The 19,383-nt window shown below is 39.2% G+C and overlaps 1 protein-coding gene across 2 annotated transcripts in view; it reads right to left on the bottom strand.

Annotated features, from left to right (window-relative positions):
- Window positions 1-19,383, bottom strand: part of FIGN (fidgetin, microtubule severing factor) — a 185,742-nt gene that overhangs the window by 28,897 nt on the left and 137,462 nt on the right. Inside the window, exon 3 of one of the 2 annotated variants that reach the window (XM_085645415.1) lies at window positions 730-828. The exons of the other annotated variant lie outside the window; for it this stretch is intronic. Coding sequence (XP_085501541.1) covers window positions 730-828 — 99 coding nt within the window. The remainder of the gene's footprint in view (window positions 1-729; window positions 829-19,383) is intronic. 2 annotated transcript variants of the gene reach the window in all.

The raw sequence follows: 19,383 nt of genomic DNA, 5'->3' as shown, positions 1-19,383 counted from the left end.
TACGGGACTGGACTTGGCAGCTAGGAGGAAACTTGCTTTGTTGACAGGGACTGTGAAGTACTATTAATCCTCCTTCAGCCGAAAGTTAACAAAGGTATTGCGTGTAATAAAATGTACAAGACTAAAACACTATCAAAAATGTAGCACTTGGCATCCTTGTCATAAAATTATTTATAATGACTAATGTACACAAGCTTCATTATTCAATGGGAGAGTATTCATTCACAAGAGCTGATGCAAGCTTGTTTATTGGTCCATGACTTTCATTTAAGCAGAATTGCTGCCATGTATACTGCCTACTTGTACTTTGGAAGTCTGGGACTGTACTTGTTTTAGCATGAGACATACTTGAAGAAAGGAGCAGTACCTCTTCAAACCCAGTTTCACATTTTAATGCAATAATAGGGACTGAAGCTATAGGTTCCATGATGCTGGAAGAGATTATATAGGTCAGCATATGAGAGTGTCTGGAAATGTGATAATTGTTGATGAGAAGCCGGTGTACGTCCAACAAAACCATGAAAACAATTTGGTAAGCACTACCATTTCTATGTTCCCATAATTTCCACCTAATAAGGATGACTCAACGCCAAGATAGATTTAGGATTGCAAAGAGGAGTTTCACCACTAAATCTGGGAGGAGGCCCAGATTATAAGTGGTTGCTTGCATCTCTGTTCCTGAGGCCAGCAGTGACCTGGGTACTGCGCTTTGTGTCAGGTTCCTCTTACCTCTGTGAGAGAAGGCAAGGGTGAAAGATCCATGAGGAATTGTTTGATTGAAGATCTTCCTCGTGTGTTGGATCCAGTTCCAGAGAAAGCAACGGAAATCTGTGAACAGAAAGTGCAATGTGTAAGGGGATGCAGGCATCTGAGACCACAGATGCAGGCCTCATGGGGAGTTTTATTTTTTGGACTACTATAATATATACACTTCCTGAAAACAGAATATAGATGAATTATCCTGAGAGAAATTAAGTTAATTCTATCCCTTTCCCTGTGTGCTTAGGCTTGTAAAGAAAAAAAATATCAACTATGCAGTCCCATTAATTTTTTTTATGTAGGTCGGTTTACAAAATGAATCTAAGATAGAGGCTTGCAGTAGTTGTCTAGGTCATGTGTCTGTGGCAATGGGCAGACTTCTTTTTAGATCAAAAAACTGTTAAGGATGCAGTGGCATCAGATGCTGAGGAAAGTAGCAGATTGGACTTATGTGCGATAAGAATAGGTGCAGACTTCTAGTGATGCACCAGCTTCGGAATCTCACTATCAGGATGTTGTATATTATTTAGTTTTCAAAGGAGAAAACAGAATTTGATTTTAAATGGCTTTTTGCAATATCTGTTAATAGTTAATCACAAAGGAAGTCCACATATCTGCCTATTATTACTCTCCCTCATTTGTTGCTGCTGTAACTTTACCATAGTTGATAACTTAACGTCATCCACTGGCATGCTGGCACATCACAAACTCGCCCTCTGTTTCACATTATACATTAATGTTTCAGTTTTAATGTCAGTACCACTTTAACCACATCTCTTTCTTTCACTTTTTCTTCTCTTTTCTTTTTTTAGCCAGCTCATCTCTACATAAGTCCTCCCACCACAAAGACTATGCTGCTTAACCACAACACCACAACCCACAAAAAGGTATTGAGAAATCAGGCACTTCCCTGTGCAGCAATGCATGTCTTCTTTTAGTGGCATTCCCTATTTTACTTCTCCCAGAAAACATTAGATATTCCCCAACAATATGGAAAGTGCATGAAGAGAAGGAGGATATCAAAAAAGCATTATCAGAAATAAAGACCGATGGCAGGCTGTGAGAAAATATTGTCTATTTCTTGAGCCCCCTTAATGCAGATGAATTCTACACTGATAGCTAGTCCATTTCTGCCTGCTCTTCCTTCCTCAAACTTAGATTGTTCCACTTACACCAGCTAAGTTACAGCTAGTGACTCCATCAGAAAAAATCTAGTCTTTCCTTGGAATGTGAACTTGAGCCTGGATGGTTCTTCCAACACCGCTATATTTAAATTTATGAATTAAATACGGTGAGTGCTTCTCCTCTGTAGCCATAGAGAAGTCCGCTCGAAAATAAAATGCATGTTTTTTGCAAGTACCAGGGTTTCCTGGCTAGCAGAACTACATAACTTATCTCCAAGGAGAAAGCCCACTAAATATATGAGAAATGAGCCAGCTGGGCAGATCACTTTTGTACCCCTTCCATCAACTCGGAGGCTTGTACATCTAATAAAGGCAAGATGTTTGAGCCTTTCTCCTCTCGTTAATCCCAACAACTTTTGATTGTAACAAATTTGTCTGTTTTCTGTATCCTCCAATTTAGCATGCACTTTATCAAATCCTTAGTTTTTCTACCGACACATGAGTCAACTCCTGGTACTTGAGAATATGCATCAACTCTACCTGGAGGAACCAATTTGACTTTCTCAAATATGAGTTTTGTCTCCCTGTGCAGATTTATACATGAATTAACTGTATTAATATCTTAAACTACTGAGCTACCTGAATTTTGAGATTGTTTCTGATTCAGAGAAGGAAATACTAGTCCCAATCTATCAGCAGTCCGATACCAAGTAAGTGCAACTGGCTTCATCTCTTGTAACACACATGAGGATAACTGAGAAGGTCCAGCTCTCATTCCACCAGCTTCATTCTCCTTACTTTATCTGACACCGCTTCTTTCAGAGGCTTTGGATATGGGGGAAAATGTCATCTAAAGAAACAGGGGCAAGATGTTGAAGCATCATTGTGTGCCAGTTTTTTCATTTCTTCTGTCTGTCTATACCACCCTGTCTATAGCCAGACTAACGTGACATTCAGCAGCAGTATTTATATAGGTCTAGAGCTCCAAATTGTCTTCATCCTGAGCAGGAACTGAAGTTGTTGTTAGTCAGTCAGAACTCGCATTATCTGTATAATTTGTCTCAAAAAGTATGGCCACAGTAGAGATATTACTTTAAACATATTAATATTTGGGCCTTAGTATTGTATGAAGAAATTTGGCATGGCACTCCTTTGGAGTGCACCATTTATAGCGTGATGGCTTATCAGAGAAAGAAATACCTTGGGCCATCGATGAACAGATTCTTTCACAAGAACTAAACGAATAACCTTATCACTGACAATTGTTATCACAGAGCTTACCAAACCTTTACCATCCTCAGCCTTGATAGCATGCTCACTTTCCGCTGAGGGGTGACGATATGGACTCCCCCGTCAGTCACTGGATGATTAGGCATTGTTTGTAAAACCAACCCACTCTACTGTTGATGCTGGGCCTGTTGCAGGCAATCCCTGCTCTGACCGCACTGGTTCCTACAGTGTAAAGAGGACCCATGAATGCTGCCCTTATATGATCGAGGATTGATGTAGAAACATTTGGGGCAACGGAGTAAGCATCAAACTAAAAGCCAGAGGTGCAGAAGGGGATGTTGAGCCCTCACATTCACAGCCATTATTGAAGACTACCTCATACCCAGGCAGTGAGGGCCACTCGGCCTCAGTACCTCACAGCAGCAACTTTATAGTCTTGTCACCAACAAGGATCCAGATGAAAGAACTCATTGCCATGGGGTATCCTTCAAACATATGCCCTCCTACCTCAGTTGGTGATAACCCAGTAGATGCCAGAGTAGTGTGGGGTACTCTTGGTGCCATTTTTTTCCCAGGGTCAGAAGACACGCACAGAGCATCAAGATGTTTAAGAAACCATTAGTCATCTTGTCACAATGCACCAAGCAAAGAACGGTGACCAGAAACAGCAGCAGCCGCCAGATGGCAAACAGACAAGTTATTTGTTATCCTTGAGGTTTAAGGGTAACCAGCAATGAGGAGGGTTGAGACGCAAGAGGAGACGTGGCCTACGGCCAGAGCTGCCAACTTTGCTCAAACATGGCACCCAGTTCCAGAGCGTTGGCTCAACATCCTGTGATTCTGGGCAAATCACTCGCGCTCGCTGGTCTGAGTTTGATATATATTATGAAAAGGCAGCAAAAAACAAGCAAGCGGATTCAGACACGTTTCTGCTGTTCCTAGCAGTTAGTTTTCAATACAAATCCCAAAAGTCTCTGAGAGTCCTACGAAGCTGCAACGAATTGGCCAGGGAATTGTCAGGCAATCTTCCATTGGGGCTGCACAAGGAGTTGGAGGCATCTTAGTGATTCGGTGACCATCATCATAACAACCGCCATACTATTACGTAATTGGAAGTATGTGGTACATTTACACTGCCTCCCCAAAAATATTTTAAACCTTTTAACTCTCATCTAGTAACCAAGAACTCAGTTCAATAGAATTTTTACAGAGTCCATAATTAAGAAAATATCCAGGACAGGAAAAGTGATAAAATATTTATAACTCTATTTATCTTTTACAGAAAACACCAATTCGAGTGACAAACTCAGTGGTGAGGTTCAATTCTGCTGAAAAATGAGGATCCTATAGCTAGCATTTTAACCTGATTTAACCTCGCCAAATAATCAGTTGCGGGAGAGGCTGTGCTAATGTGGAGAGTGACTGTCTCGGACAGAGAAGAAACCTAAATGTGCCCTTAAAAAAACAAAAGAAATATGATAATCGGCCGTTGCACTAAAATTGATAGATGCATAAAAAATAACTACGTCTAATGGAAGCAAAATATGCGTTGTGTTATTACATAAAACGATGAACATTTACCTGAAAATAGTGTAAAACAGGAAACAAAAGAAGGCAGATCTCACGAACAGTCCTACACGTATGGTTTGATAATTTTGTAAATGGTTTAAAGTGAATTATTAAAAAGACAGACATACTTTCTCCAAAAGAAAAAAAATATTACCAGTGTTGTTTAAGTATGTACCATTTTCACTAAGATGTATTACGGTAGGAAATGTCCTTTATTGTCCATGCAAGCAGCAAGCTAAAAGTGCGCAGCATAATCTAGTCACATCACAGCAATGCATTTTATAGCAAACTGTACTTGCTCAAGACCTCAATTTATTCCTGTGAAATATTTTGACCATCCTGCTTGCCCTCTTTATACATTGAATATCTACCATATGCATTCGTACATGGGGTTAATTCTACAATCATTTTACACGGGCACAGTCCATCTAACTACGTGAAGGTAAAGATCAATGTAAGAGACTCTGAAAAACACCGATGTCAAAGTTGACCCTAGACGATAAGCTAACAAGGGTCAAAAAAGCAAATTTATAGGTTTAATAACTGCCTGGCCTAGGCAAGAATGAACACTGCATTCATGCCCCTTATGAGTGCTGACTTCTGTTTATACCGACCATGCGACATCATAAAAAATATAGGTTGACACAAATAGCTTATTGGGATTAGTTTTTATATTTACAAATAAAATCCGACTTGTTTAAAAATATTTATTTGAACGGAATCTATAAATAAGCTTACTTGGCCAAAAATGTTTTCTACATTTGTTTACTCGGAATAACCATCAGGGATAAAAAGCAAGCATACAATGGTTAGCCAAAATAAAAGGGATTAAATGTTTCAGCCAAACAATTTTCCCTTTTCTTTATCCTATCTGGACCTTCTTTTTAATTTCTCCTGCACACTTTCCTCAGCACTTGGAGACAACCTCAGTGTGGTATAAAATGCTTTAATAAACCAGTATCATACAATAATAAAGTGTATTAATTCAGTGTCCTTTGCGTATATGTACTTTTGCTGTTATGCACTAGGCACATTGCACTTTTTATTAGTGTTTCTATTTCTTTGTACTTTTACATTTTAAAGCCATACTATTTATGAAATGAATGCTAATTGTACTTTGCAATGTTTTTCTTTATTTACCTCTTGCTCTGCTCAATAAAAAATAAAATAAATAAACCAGTATCATACAATAATAAAGTGTATTAATTCAGTGTCCTTTTCCCCGAGTCCAGTATATAATTTAGTCCAGTTAGGAGAAAATTGTTTTGATCTGATGTCTGTGCGGAAAGCAACCTATAAAATATGTCTCGATGATTTATAAATAAGCATTATTAGACCAAGGCCTCATTCCTTTGAAGCCCCGCCTCTTACTGCGGATAGGCACACTTAGCTACTATCTCCAAAGGACTACTTTGATTCGTCCCCCTGGATGCTGCCTGTACGATGGGGTGGGAACAAGAGAATGACAGCACTAACTGTGGACCATTACATCTGCGTTCATGTTCGTCTCATTACTGAATATCTGAGGTATACCTAATCAGTAAATCATAATATGCCCATATCAAATATTTGAAAAAAAACAGACATTAAAGTATTGTAACTTTAAGTGAATTATTAATGAATCATTCAATTTCTAAGGCACCAGGACACCAGGCTCAGAGGAGAAGGCTGTGAACCCCACACCTAGCCTACAGAGGGCAATGATAAGAATGGGGTGGCACAGGTAGATGTGTTACACAGGCCCTGCATTCAGCCCAGAAGGAGGCAATGCACAGAGTGGAATGATCCTGGCCAGTCCATTGAAGATGAAGAGTAGACTCATTATATTTCCGAGAAATAGCAAACACAATCAGCCAGCTGAAAGAATGTACAGAAGACTTACTAGCCTTCCTTGTAAGACACAGGAGAAAAAACATAAGTTCAATTTCTGTCGGTGGAATGCCTGGACTGCGTAGTGATAACTTCATCTGCTACCATGGAGTGGTAGAAGGCTGAATGCGATCCATGCATATTTTGGAACCGCTGTTCAATGGGGACATCCACTGGGGTAAAAGGAACCTGCCTTAGCACTTTAGACTTGTCATTAAAGGCCCATTATAAACCATCTTTTACAACTCCTTCCATTATTAGGATCATCCTTAGCCACCAACACTGCCCTCTCACTCTTTCCTTAGTCAAATTCCAACCAGGACGCCCCTCATGTGCTAGTTTAACTATTTGACTCTTAATACCTTCAGGATGCACCAACCGGTCATTCCTATCCAGCTTTCCATTAACTATAAACAACTCCTCTCTAACATGGCCAAAACAACTTCAGGACATCATTCAACTCACCATAACTTGGCCACACATAGTCCAACAACTCTTTTAATTTGTTCATCCCTTTGTCTGTCACTGCAGCTTCTCTCCATTTATGTTTATCTACAGCATACTCATACACCCGCAGACTTATCAACAGCACAGCTAATAACATGTAATCGGTAAAGACAATCAGCATTCCCTGCCCCAGGTAGTCTGTTGAAAAGCTGAACTATGTCCGTCTCCAGCACAACACTGATGTGTGCACCAGTACGTACCTCCAACATTTCCATAAACACAGCAAGTGTCACCTTCTACATTTCTAATAGGTAATTCTTCAATGCTTTCACATTCATTCATTCCTTCAAATTCAAGGTTATGCAATAACATGCCTCGTTTGCTAGCTGAAGACATCTTGTCACCACCAATGGCCATTAAATAGGAGTTTTTCCGGTGCTTTCACAGAAACGACGCCTCTCCAGTCTATGAAAAAAAGATGGGATACACTGTATGCAGCCATCACAAAGTTTTATATGAGTAAGAAGCTAACAATCTAAAATAATTATCTAATATAGGAAATAAAATAGTAATTTAGAATAATAAACATGACTGTTTCTCCAACTGGCAATGCCAGTTATTCCATGGCAAAACCAAAACCCATGTTAATAAGTTTTATAAGTAGTCAATTTGTTTTAGCCGCCTGTCACTTAAAGGTCTGCAGCTGTATTAATGTTGCACATTTGTTATCTCAAGACAGAGAAAATTCAGCTTGATTATTTTCACTTAACCAAATCAGTTACGGGCCAGGTATCCCAGTAGACATTGATGGGTTTATGCTTCCACTGGCCACCATGCTTATGTGATCCTTGCACATAAACCGTGATGATGTTGTCGCAATAAAGGAGTGTTGCTTGCACTGTGCAGAGCTCTTCCCCATTCATGCAGAGGAAAGAGCACAGGTGAGAAATTTAAACTGCTAATGCTGAAACAACCATTGAGGAGTTATTCAATTGATATTACTGAGAGTTATGAAAACAGCCATGATGAGCAGTTAGCATAACCAACCCTCCACTGTTAGTAATGGTACAGTACCTTGTGGAGTAGGTCTTAGTCGTCGAACGCTCCCAATCCTGCAATACTCAGTTCATGGTAATAAACGCTTTGAAAGTGGCATGTGTAGATGTAAAACGCCACCAAAATGGACAAATAGGTGGCACATATATTACTAACTCTCCTCAGTTAGTAAAAGTACCTTGTGGGTTCACAGTTAAATGGTGGTTCCTGAACTTCCTGATTAATATAAAAATCCAGGGATTGGAAGTGCTCTTTGGACTTTTCCCCCACCAGCTACTTGTCACCGAGTGTTACGTCCACTATTACTACACAAGAGAGCACAACTCCTGCATTATTGTCAACTGCATTTATTATTCTGCAGAGCAACCACAAATGGACCAGCCAGGAGGCTCCTTCAAATGACTTTCAGTGCATTCCATTGCCACCCTCTACACTTCAAATGAACTCACTACATTCTAGGTGCTCAAGTACAACCTATAACATGAAGCTGTCTGTAGTGAATGAGCCACTTTTGTGGTCTGACACCCTATGATGACCCTCAACCACCACCATTTTGTACTGACTTAAGTGTGTTATGTTACCCTAGCCTTAATGTAGGATGGGTTTGCATATGCCTGCTTCTCTTCTGTCCTGTAATCTTGCTGTCTTTTAGTAGAATAGTCTTGCCAAGAATAGAAGGTATGGGATGTTGAGGTGCAGTCTTGTGGGTGGTGGTGCACACATGTGCTCAATGTTGTATACTGAGGGATAAAGTCTATAGTGTTATTTGGTTTATATGAATTATGTGTTGAACTATTGCCTTTGACATGGCTTCATGTCATTCTGATTTCTGACTTTACCTTGCTTTATGGCAGTGCTGACTATTGCCTTTGACATGGTTTCATGTCATCCTTGCTTTTCTGATTCCATCTTGCTTTGGGCCTTTGTGTGCATGGCTTAATTAACTCCATTTTCATGACTGAAGGTATTTTCTGTGCCTGCACGAAGCTACAGAGGTGGGAAGGGCATGTTTTGCTCTTCTCCTGTTTTTCGCACTTTACTGACTAGAGGGAACTGGTTCTTATCAGAGGAATGTACATGGTCTGTCTCGGAGCCATAGCAAAGGCCTGATCAACCAATGCAGTGGCCTTGGAGCAGACTGGTACGGGCTCTCATGAGAACGAGGGGGCGAGGCTTGCTAGAAGCTTCGTTGTGTTTGAATTTGTATTAAAAAGGGGAGTCTACACTGGCCTGGTGGAAGTTCACGCCGTGGAGCAGATGTGTTGTCACGGAAGAGTGGAGGCTGGTGTCACCTCTGAGCGTTCACCCGGTTCAAGCAAAGGACTCCCCTTGAGCGAAGTGGGGTGAAATGATGGAGCAGTAGGTGAGGTGACTCTGCTACTAACTGTCTCTTGATTCTTTTCTGAATTCTTCCTTTCCTTCTTATTTTCTGATTCTTATATCCATACATATATATTTCTACATATATATTTGCTTTGATTGTGTATTTCAATCATACTATTGATATGTTAGAGTCTGCTATGATAGGTGCATTTGGCTTATTGTGTGGTGCTATTTACTAATAAATACAACCCAGATATACCAATTCGTCTTTTCCTTGTAGCAGGAGGTGTGAACTCTTCTTGGCCAAGTATTCTGTTGTAGAAGGATGGGTGAATTCCCTTCTAGCAGGTAATTGTGTTATAGGAAGTTGTTCTACTCCTGGCAAGTGATGTGCAAAGTATATTTCGATATATTGTTTTCTTGCCTTGCCTTTGGGGGAGTGATGAAAGTTTGCCCACCTTAGGAAGTGCAGTGTATATGTTATATTCCATAAGTTTGGAACTGATATTCTCTCCCTGGGAAAGTGAGGGTACATACCTTGGTCCAGGGGAGATCTGAGACCTTTCATTACATTGTCGAAGAAATAGGCAGGGAAAGACTGAACTCAATTTTGTAACTGTCCCCGATGAGGTCTAGCACATAGACTTGAATGACAAGCCTTCCACATGGTTCTAAAGATAGGTAGTCCCCATAGAGAGTGGCATTTGTGAAGTGTAACATAGTAATTCATGGAGACTTGTGAGGAAGTGGCAGAATGTTATCCTTTCCTTTCAGAAACCATGATCACATGACCACGAGCCACCTATATCCATGAGCTGCAGGAAGACAATTAAAATATCTCCTGACTTTCAAAGACCTTTCCTTTACTAAGAGACATTTTGACTAGAACATTTATATTCTGTCTTTAGCAGATCCACAGTAATGCCCAAATATTTGGACGGACTGTAGCTCAGTGAGTAGAGACTTCCAAGCTTGCTCCATCTTAAAAGAGCACATCCAAACTCAACTATGAGGAACATTTGAACTTCCAGAAGCTTCTGATTAGATACAGGGCATTTCAAAACAGACCTCAAATAGGAAGATCTTGCTGGTCCATAACCCCAATTAGTCCTGTGTAGTCAATTCCATTCAATATTTATTAAAGATTTGGAACTCCAATGAGGTCCACATAAAAAGATACATACAAATTATTACAAAAATATATTAAAACATGTGGAAGCACAGTAATGGCAGCAACTACATATACAGATTTTTCAACACTAAGCAGCTTCACCAAATATAGTTTGAGATTAGCAGCAAGATGATTGAAGTAACAAAACATATCCCGAATTGTGCAAAGAGCATTTAAGTAGCAGCCAATTCATGTGCAAAATACAATTTAAAAATCCAGCTTCTGCAGAAAGTTAACTTGAAATTAGCAGCAAGAGAATAGGGATAACAAAGCATATCCCAACATGTGCTAAAAAAGCAGTAGAGTTACATCAGATTCATGTGCAAAATACAATCCGAAATCCAACTTCATTAGAGAATCGAGTTTTAAAATTAGCAACAAGAAAGTGGGCGAAAAACAAAACATACCCCAGTTGTGCAAAGAGCAATTAAGTAGTAGCCAAAACATGTGCAAAATACTATCTGGAAAAGGAGAGAATATTAAGACTCCATAATAGGGCGACAGACAAAAGGGTAACAGTCCAATTAAAAGAATATATATAAAAGATTAAAATATATTCATAAACTCCTTTAAAAAGTTGAATAATTTTACACAGACTACTTCATTTTTCGGGCAAAAGAGAAAGTCACGGGCTGACGCTACATCTTTAACACCCTTCTGTAAAAACATCTGCCTAAGCCAGCAACAACGACTCAAAACCAAAGCTGGACAGACAAACAAGACATGATCCAAGTTCTGAATACTCAGATCACAAAAATTAGAAATGTTTCTATTTTTCATGTTCTGTGACCAGTTTACTGTTAAACCGTTTAAAGGTAAGAGATTCATGCGAAATAGGCTGAGCCAACGTCGAATTCCATGTTCTAGGTTCCAGGATAAATATTTCTGGGAAATTCTCGGGGAGCTTGTCCTGGTTATTATTTTTAATCTCTCTTTAGTATTACAGATTTTGATATCACTATTAAAGCTGAACTTCCCACTTAAGGTTTTTAAAGAAGATTTAAATTCTAATGGCGGGAGGGAAATCACTGATTCTTCTTGTACACAGAAGAGTTTTAGTGCCAAAGAAAAATCACTATATAGGGAATATTTCCCCCCAATACCGCCAAAGATGTCTTGACACATGAAACCTCTTTATGAGTAAGACTCACTATTTTTAACTGGTATCCCCAAAGTGAAACCCTGGATACACCTTGAATATAGAAATCAGGCCAAATTCCAATCTAATAGCAGCTGATGGAACTAACGTGTTAAAATTCCACGATGTATGTAAAATCTGGCCTTTGATCCTATCTAAAAAACTCCAGTCTTTTACAGGGGTTGATTCAACTGCATAAAGCAGGGTTGGGGGGATTTTTGCTTTAAAAACCGTCAACAGATGTGAAAAATGCCTCTGCCCATTGCAGTATAGAAAATGCGCAGACCAATCAGCGTGGGATATAGCTTTACAGGAACTGTGTTCGATATGAAGTTTATTTTTCATAATACTTGCTATTAGTTTCCGTAAGTAGAGGTATGAATCTACCACCTCCAGTTTTTCAAGACCAATTTGCCACTTAAAATTACTTGATATTCTAATTCTGTTGTATTTCATGATTAAAATGGTGCTTTTCGATACATTTATCTTCAAGAAATGAGCCATCTTGTCATTCTGTAATGATATCAGCTTTTTATTCAGCCCAAAAGGGGTTAGGTCCATCACTACTATATCACCTGCATAAAGGAGACATGCAAAAGGACGGCTGCCTATCTTTGGTGCATCTCCCTCTAACTGGTTAAAACAATCGGGTAAATCTGCTATTTTAAGGAAAATAGTACCGGTGCTAGTATGCAACCTTGTTGGAAGCCATTTGCTATGAGAATTACAGATGATAAGCCTTGGTTTCCTCCCATTAGCACCTGGCACTATGTTTGAGAATGTAATGCAATAATTAAGTATCGCAGGGGAGCAGGCAGTCCCATATTATGTAATTTTCTCAGTAATGGTCTACCTTATCAAAGGCCGTTGAAAAATCTATGAAGGCCGTATAAACATTTGACCTACAAGAGATTGTGTATTTCTCCTTAATTAGTTTCAACATGGAGATGTCATCAAGGGGGGAATGATTTTTCCTAAAACCTGCTTGTTCTATTGGGAGGACCTTCTACATCACCCATTCCGTTAGGTTATCGAGAATACTATGTGTGCTGCATCTAGTAAGGCTGTGTAGTCCCCCCTCCTTATTCAAAACCTCTGTCAAACCTTGAGAAACTTATCAGGTTTCAGCAGAGACTGTTCTCTGTATACGGCACATAGTTATAATACAAGAGACAGAAAAAAATCTGGATGGTTTGAGAGAAACCAATGGTTTCCAGTCGGAGAACGGTAGAGATATAAAATGAAGAATTTAGAGGTTTTTGGTGTTTGCCTCTCTAGTGAAAGGCAATCATTTTGGCGAAGTGTCACTCGGAAAGAAGCAGAATGGAGTTAACATTTAGTGTGTTTAGGGCTTTATTCATTAAAAAGCAATCATGCAAAGTAAAACAACAAAGCAGAGTTACCAGTAAATTCTTCTTATTTTGTCACTATTTGTAGAAATACTATGGCCAATCTAAAACAAAGCCATGTAGCTATGTGCAATAACTTAATGGATCTTCTATCACGAGATTCCTCACTTAAATAGCAGAGATAAACAGAATGCATATTGAGCAATTTAAAAATATATTTGTGTAACTAAAGCAACAAGCATTGGCATAGCCAATAGGTCTCGCCTTTGGGACCTTATAAGTGTTTAGCCATGCAACAGTTGCATAACTAAATATAAGGTCCCAAAAGTGAGACCTATTGGCTATGCCAAGCGGCCGTGCAGCCTCAAAAGTGAAAGTGATCGCCATCGCGATCAAACATCAAAGCGGTCGTGCGGCCGCTAAAGTGAAAGTAATCGTGGTAAAAGTGCCCGCGCACATGCACTGTAGGACTAGGCTGGCCTGGTAGCACTTTTTTGAGCCCTCTCAATAAGTCTCGCCAGACCAGCGCATTAGCTGGGTCAGGCGAGACCTAAAAATGGAGTGTATGTACAAAGTTGTTGAGGATGTAGATATTAATTCAATATGTATAGCATATTGCATCCTATCAAATATTTCTCTAAAAGAAGCCCATACAATCAGAACCCATAAGCCCATACAATCAGAACCCATCACAGAAATAAAGGTTTTCCAACAAAAGTGCTCTCATACGTCATAAATAGAATAAACGTAAACTAAACTGCATGAGGAATTTAGTGCAAGTGACAGATCACCTGAAATCAGGCATCCATGGCATGCTTTTGCCAATGTGTAGCAACATTTCATCCACTGCTTTGAAGTTCTTATTAGACGGCGCAAAAGAGAAACCAATAACTATAACAAGTTGTACATGATGCAGAACCAATTCAGAGTTACTGTTGGCTCACAGCAAGTTTGGTAAATAACCATATGAAATGCATCTTGAATGCAATAACCGGAAGATAATTCACTTTTAATTCATTGATAGTACAACAGCATACTTGTGTATTAAGTAAAATCAGAATTTAAGACTCTCAGAGCTCCCCCTTTAAACTGTTCAACTAACAGATAAATCAAGATTGTAATATACTATTCTAGTCTTTACCAATGAGTTCATACATGCAGAGCAGGATTAATGACTACTGAGAGCATAGGAGATGGTTCTCTTTTCACCTACTCATATGAGGGATGTACATGACCAACATGTTTTATTTTGCAAACAATATCTTGCATAGATCCAGCTTATTGTCCTAGCTGTAGTTCAGACAGTTTCCTTCTTTTTCTACAACTATTCCCATGTATAGTTATTCTCTGCAAATGACAATATTCCTTAGTGAGTAGAAGTTAGTGCTGAAAGTGTACACATTGTATAAAAATATTTTTTTCTGGAAAGCAGTATTCCTTAAGATCATATCTTGTAAACCTCACATAATTCTAACCGCTTTGCACACACCTACCGACAACTGAATAGTCTATATCCAAATAACGTCCGCCAGTGGAGTGCAGTGTACGTTTAGGATTGGATCTACTTTCAATGTTTGAACTCATGTTTGTAACTGTACCACTGCTATTTGGCTTTGGGGTATGTATTGATTTTATGGACAGGATTGATGTGGTGTGTCTTTTAGTGTAATAAGATCTTCAAATCTAGATCTTGGCAGATGCAGAGCCTACTGTGTGTGTCATAGGTTTGGGTCACAATGCATAACTATTTGTTGTCCCTACAAATCATGCAGGTGGAATACAGTGTGGATTGTGTGACTATATATGTCTTAAGCATTGAATCAATGCACAAAATACATACAAAACTGTTTGGTAATTCTGATCTACCTAACCTCTGCTTAAGTGGCTGGTATGGATTGGATGAATAGCTTACAAGTGTAGGCGATGAAAGGGGAAGCTGTGATGGCAGAACACAAAACAAATATCATTTTTGCATATAATTCATTTTGTGATGTACAATGTCAGAGCTTCCGGTACAGTATGAAATCTTTCAGAATGTCTAATAATCTGGTTTATACTGACCAAACAAATCCTTCAATAGATTATTTTCCTGCAGTGGAATAGGTTTTCTAGTTATTTTCCTTAGATTCCCTGAAACTGCCATTATTTTAACCCCTGGTGGCAGAAGTAAGAGATTGTAATCTAATTTCAAAGATATTGTCTTCCCGTATTTGCACAGATATCCAGAATAGGGGCACAGAGCATTTTTATACAAAAGGGTTATCCATCCCAACAGTAGCAAGTATTGATATTATGTCACCATCATCTCCTCCTGTTATGTAACTATTTTTTTAGTTACTCTACTATTTCTACTACTTGCACAAATGACAATGTATTATTACCTAGGTGGAAAAAACCTTTGCTTTGCATCCTTTTTGAGTTGTCATTGCACATGACAGCAACAAGGATATCTAGCATCCGATATTTTCAAAATGTCTTTAAAGGATAGATTTGTCCAGATAGAAAGGCTACCTACCACCTATAATGTACACAGCACCTTTCACAATCATATATTCACTCATTGCTTCCAACTTGTTATCAGATACTATCAACGCTTATGTGCAGACAATCTCAAGAAAGTCTCATTAATACACATCTGAAAATTTCCCAGAGATCTAATAAATCCGTTTTTTTCGGTAAGAAAACAAGTGTTTATCATCAGCACCGGCAGGCGTTAACATTTTTTTTTCATTTACAAAACTATAAGATAATATGATATTGGTAACTGCTTATAATGGTTCTACTTATGGTAATAATTGAAATTGTACAGCTTTATTTTTAATGAGATGGGTATATATAATTTAAAGCCTTATTAGAGCCTGTCTCTTTGTCTCGTGTATAATGGTTGATACTGTGTAAATTATCATTAATACATGTGTTCACGTTTTATACATTCACAAGATATTGAAACCTCAATTATGTCCGGAAGATAATTATAATAATTCTAGATTGCTCATAGTGCATCTCCTATTTAAAAGTTCAATGCTACAATGTAGAAAAAGGCTAAAGAACTTGCTAATGCTGGAATCCAAGGTGAACCCAGAGCTTCTTTAGGGAGACAGAAGAAAAGGTGAATGTATAAATATCAGGGTGGAAAGCAACCAGGAGTTAAACAGAGATAGTCGTATCTTGAAAGGTTTAGCAGCGTTATCAAAGAAATAAAAATAATTTTAATCGGACAATATTGCTTCCATCTCCACCCTCTCTGGATGGCAAGTGAAAACACAACAGAGAAAATATGTATTATGTACTAGTTAAAAAAATATTGTAAGGGTTTTCCCTGTGCACTGACCAAAAAAGCAATAAGGTAATATGAGTAAGTTTGTTAATAACTGATAAAAATATAGATTCTAACATACCCCTGATAGGAACCGGGGAGGTGCAAAGCCGGAATTGTGAACAAAGGCTCAGGTAAGCACTACATGTAAAGATAATGCATGTAACATTGAAATAATAGCAGACATCGATGGTTTGGTTCCTAAGTGGTTGCTTTTGCAATCCTGGTGAATTACGAGGATTTGATTTTAACTGCAGACTTAGTAGTCTATTAACTCAAGTGGCACCTATGGGAAACTACCAGCAGATAGAAATGCATCCTAACTGTAGAAATCAAAACACTAACTGATTACCCTTGCACTATCAGTGACAAACCAGGATGCAATGATAAGTCTGACCAGAATGCAGGACAAATGAACAATCTAATTTAACAGACAACAGACCAATTACGAATGTTTCTGCAGAGTTTGTACCATTCTTAGATGTTGCATTATTTAGTATATTGGGACTTCTTTTACCAAAATGAATGCTGTCATTCATGCTGCACCGTTTAGTAATTCCAGAAAAATCTCAGTTTAGATAAGAATCAACAGGCATTAAAATTTAGCTGAAATTTAGGTTGTGAATTAGTAAAACAAATTGTACAATTAATAGCTGTTATTTCAGAGAAGGACTGAAGACGCAGATCTACAGGATACTGAAGTCCAGCCAGGTTGTGATACTAATATCCCATCATGCACTTCTCATCAATAAAATGCATACAGCTTTACCATGGGTTTAAGGGTACTGCTATAAAGATGGTATAAATAAAATAAGTAAAACATATTATTTGCCCCCTGATTCCATTTGTAGCAAGCAGTTTTGGCAGTGATGATTTCAAAAGCCTCAACCAAGGGGAGAGGAGCTGGCCTAACGGCTAGGGTGGCCGACCTTGAACCCAAGGAACTGGGTTCGAATCTCGGCAATGACGCTGAACATCCTGTGATTCTGGGCAAATCACTTAATCTCCCCGTGCCTAACAAAAAAAAAATGAATGTGTCCTCGTGTAATGCAACTGGTGCTATGTAAAGCGCTCTCATGCCCGATTTGGGTCAAGTTTGCTATATAAAACTCTGTAAAATAAAACCAAAGTCAATATCATTGCATAGTGCAAAAAAGGCGTTAACCTGCATATAGAAAACAGTATGGAGAATAGCTGGTGGTATGGCTCCAGGAGTTCCCTGCTGCAAGAAAGCAGTGATCAGCAGGCTGATCCTGGAACGGCCTAGGCCTTCCCTCCTCCCTAAAGTCGGTAAACAGAGTACCATAAATTGGGCAAACCTAACATCTGATAACTACAGCACTTTGAAACGACAGGAGTGCAGTATAAGGCGCTATATTAAAACAAGGTATTATTATTAGCAACAACCCGTTGTTCCAATTACGTATGAACGTTTTTTAAAGACTCAAAATATTAAAGTTAATGAAATTCAACATGGGAGTTTATTTGTACCTTAGGAGATAAATTAAAGAAAATGATCAGATAAATGCACCTGAAGTAGTATTTGTAAAGATTGTCAGGGTCTATGGTGACTGTCAGTGGAAGCTCGGTTTCCAAAACATATCTATTGCCTTCTCCCTAAATATGGGTATGATACTCAAATCTCCTTTACAGCTCTAGACATTAAACAGTGCTAACTGTAATGCCCACATTCTAAACACAGATTGTTTCTCTCTCTAAAAGGGAAACATTTTGCCAAGTTAAGCTATTCATATTCCAGTTTCTAATATGCTACCAGTCACTCTAAGCACGCCGTTTTCTTTGTTTTCAGCAAATTTGTGTTTCTCTACCCTGACCAAAGTCGCACGCTTCAAATTTGACCTCATGTTTTCTTTCCAAACACGTTAAGAAGGGCGGAAAGGCAGTGCACAAACCAGAGCTGCACCGGCTCCTTGCAGCAGAGAGCAGACCTGCACCATTACTAGAGTAACCAAAGATGAGGGATGACAGCTTAATGACTTTAAAGCTTTTAACATTAACACATTTTCTCCAATTTGAGTACTAATATTCTAGCATGATTTAATGGGGTTAGCCATTTAATACAGTTAAATAACTCACATGTTGCACTCAAATTGAGTTTAACATCTATTAAACATTCACTTACAAATTTCAGCACGCCAGGGACAAATCACTAAGTTAATGCAATTTTACTGTAGAAGCGTTTGCATTTTTTAGAACATTTCTAAGAAAGGGGAAGGAAAGCCCTGTAAACCAGATATTTAATGCACACCAGTAGAGCGGGGTCTTTTCCCAAAACACTACGTAGACGTGGCAGTGTATTCTAAGCAAGAATAGTGGAGGCTGGGTGGGGTTTAAATTAAATTAAATTATATTACCACAACCCGATTGCGGGCCCCAGGGGAAGAGAGGTCAGCGGACTAGTCTTCCCCCGGGGATTTCGCGCAGTAGAAGGACAGGGGAGGAAGGGGTGGGATAAGGGGTGGGGTCGTCAGGTAGGGGTTAAAAGGGGGAGGAAGAGGAAGTCCTTCCTCTTCCTTTCCCCAGCGCCTCAGAGTGGGTTTAGCTAGTGGATCTTTGGCCACCCGCCCACCCTACAATCACGAGACTAGTTGGCGTGATGTTACGTTTAGCAGCGTGCCAGTTTAGGACGGGTTGTGTGTGTGTGGGGCGGATTGGGGAGGGGGGAGGAGTCCATGACGGGCATACTCACCCTTCCGGGGAGGGGGATACTGGGGAAACGTGGGGGTGCGTCAGACCAGTGTACGACGAATGGAGATGATGGTGGAGTTTTGGAAGAGAGTGAGGAAGCGAATGGAAGTGAGAAGGTTGCGGTGTGAAGTGGGGATGGAGTAGTTGGAGTCTTGGAGAGTATGGGATAGTGAGAAGTGTTGTTGTTGGGGATTGTTGGGGATTTGTGTTATGTTTTGGTTATGATTGTCCAACCCTGTCCTAATAAATGGCCTTTTACGCTAAAGTACCTTGCGTGGACTGATTATTGCGAGAGAATCATTTCGCACTGAAATTCATGAAAT

This window comes from Triturus cristatus, chromosome 3_1 (genome assembly GCF_964204655.1).
Source record: "Triturus cristatus chromosome 3_1, aTriCri1.1, whole genome shotgun sequence".
In the NCBI taxonomy this organism is placed as follows: domain Eukaryota; kingdom Metazoa; phylum Chordata; class Amphibia; order Caudata; family Salamandridae; genus Triturus; species Triturus cristatus.
The sequence above is the reverse complement of the archived record's forward strand: the minus strand, read 5'-3'. Positions and strand labels throughout refer to the sequence as shown.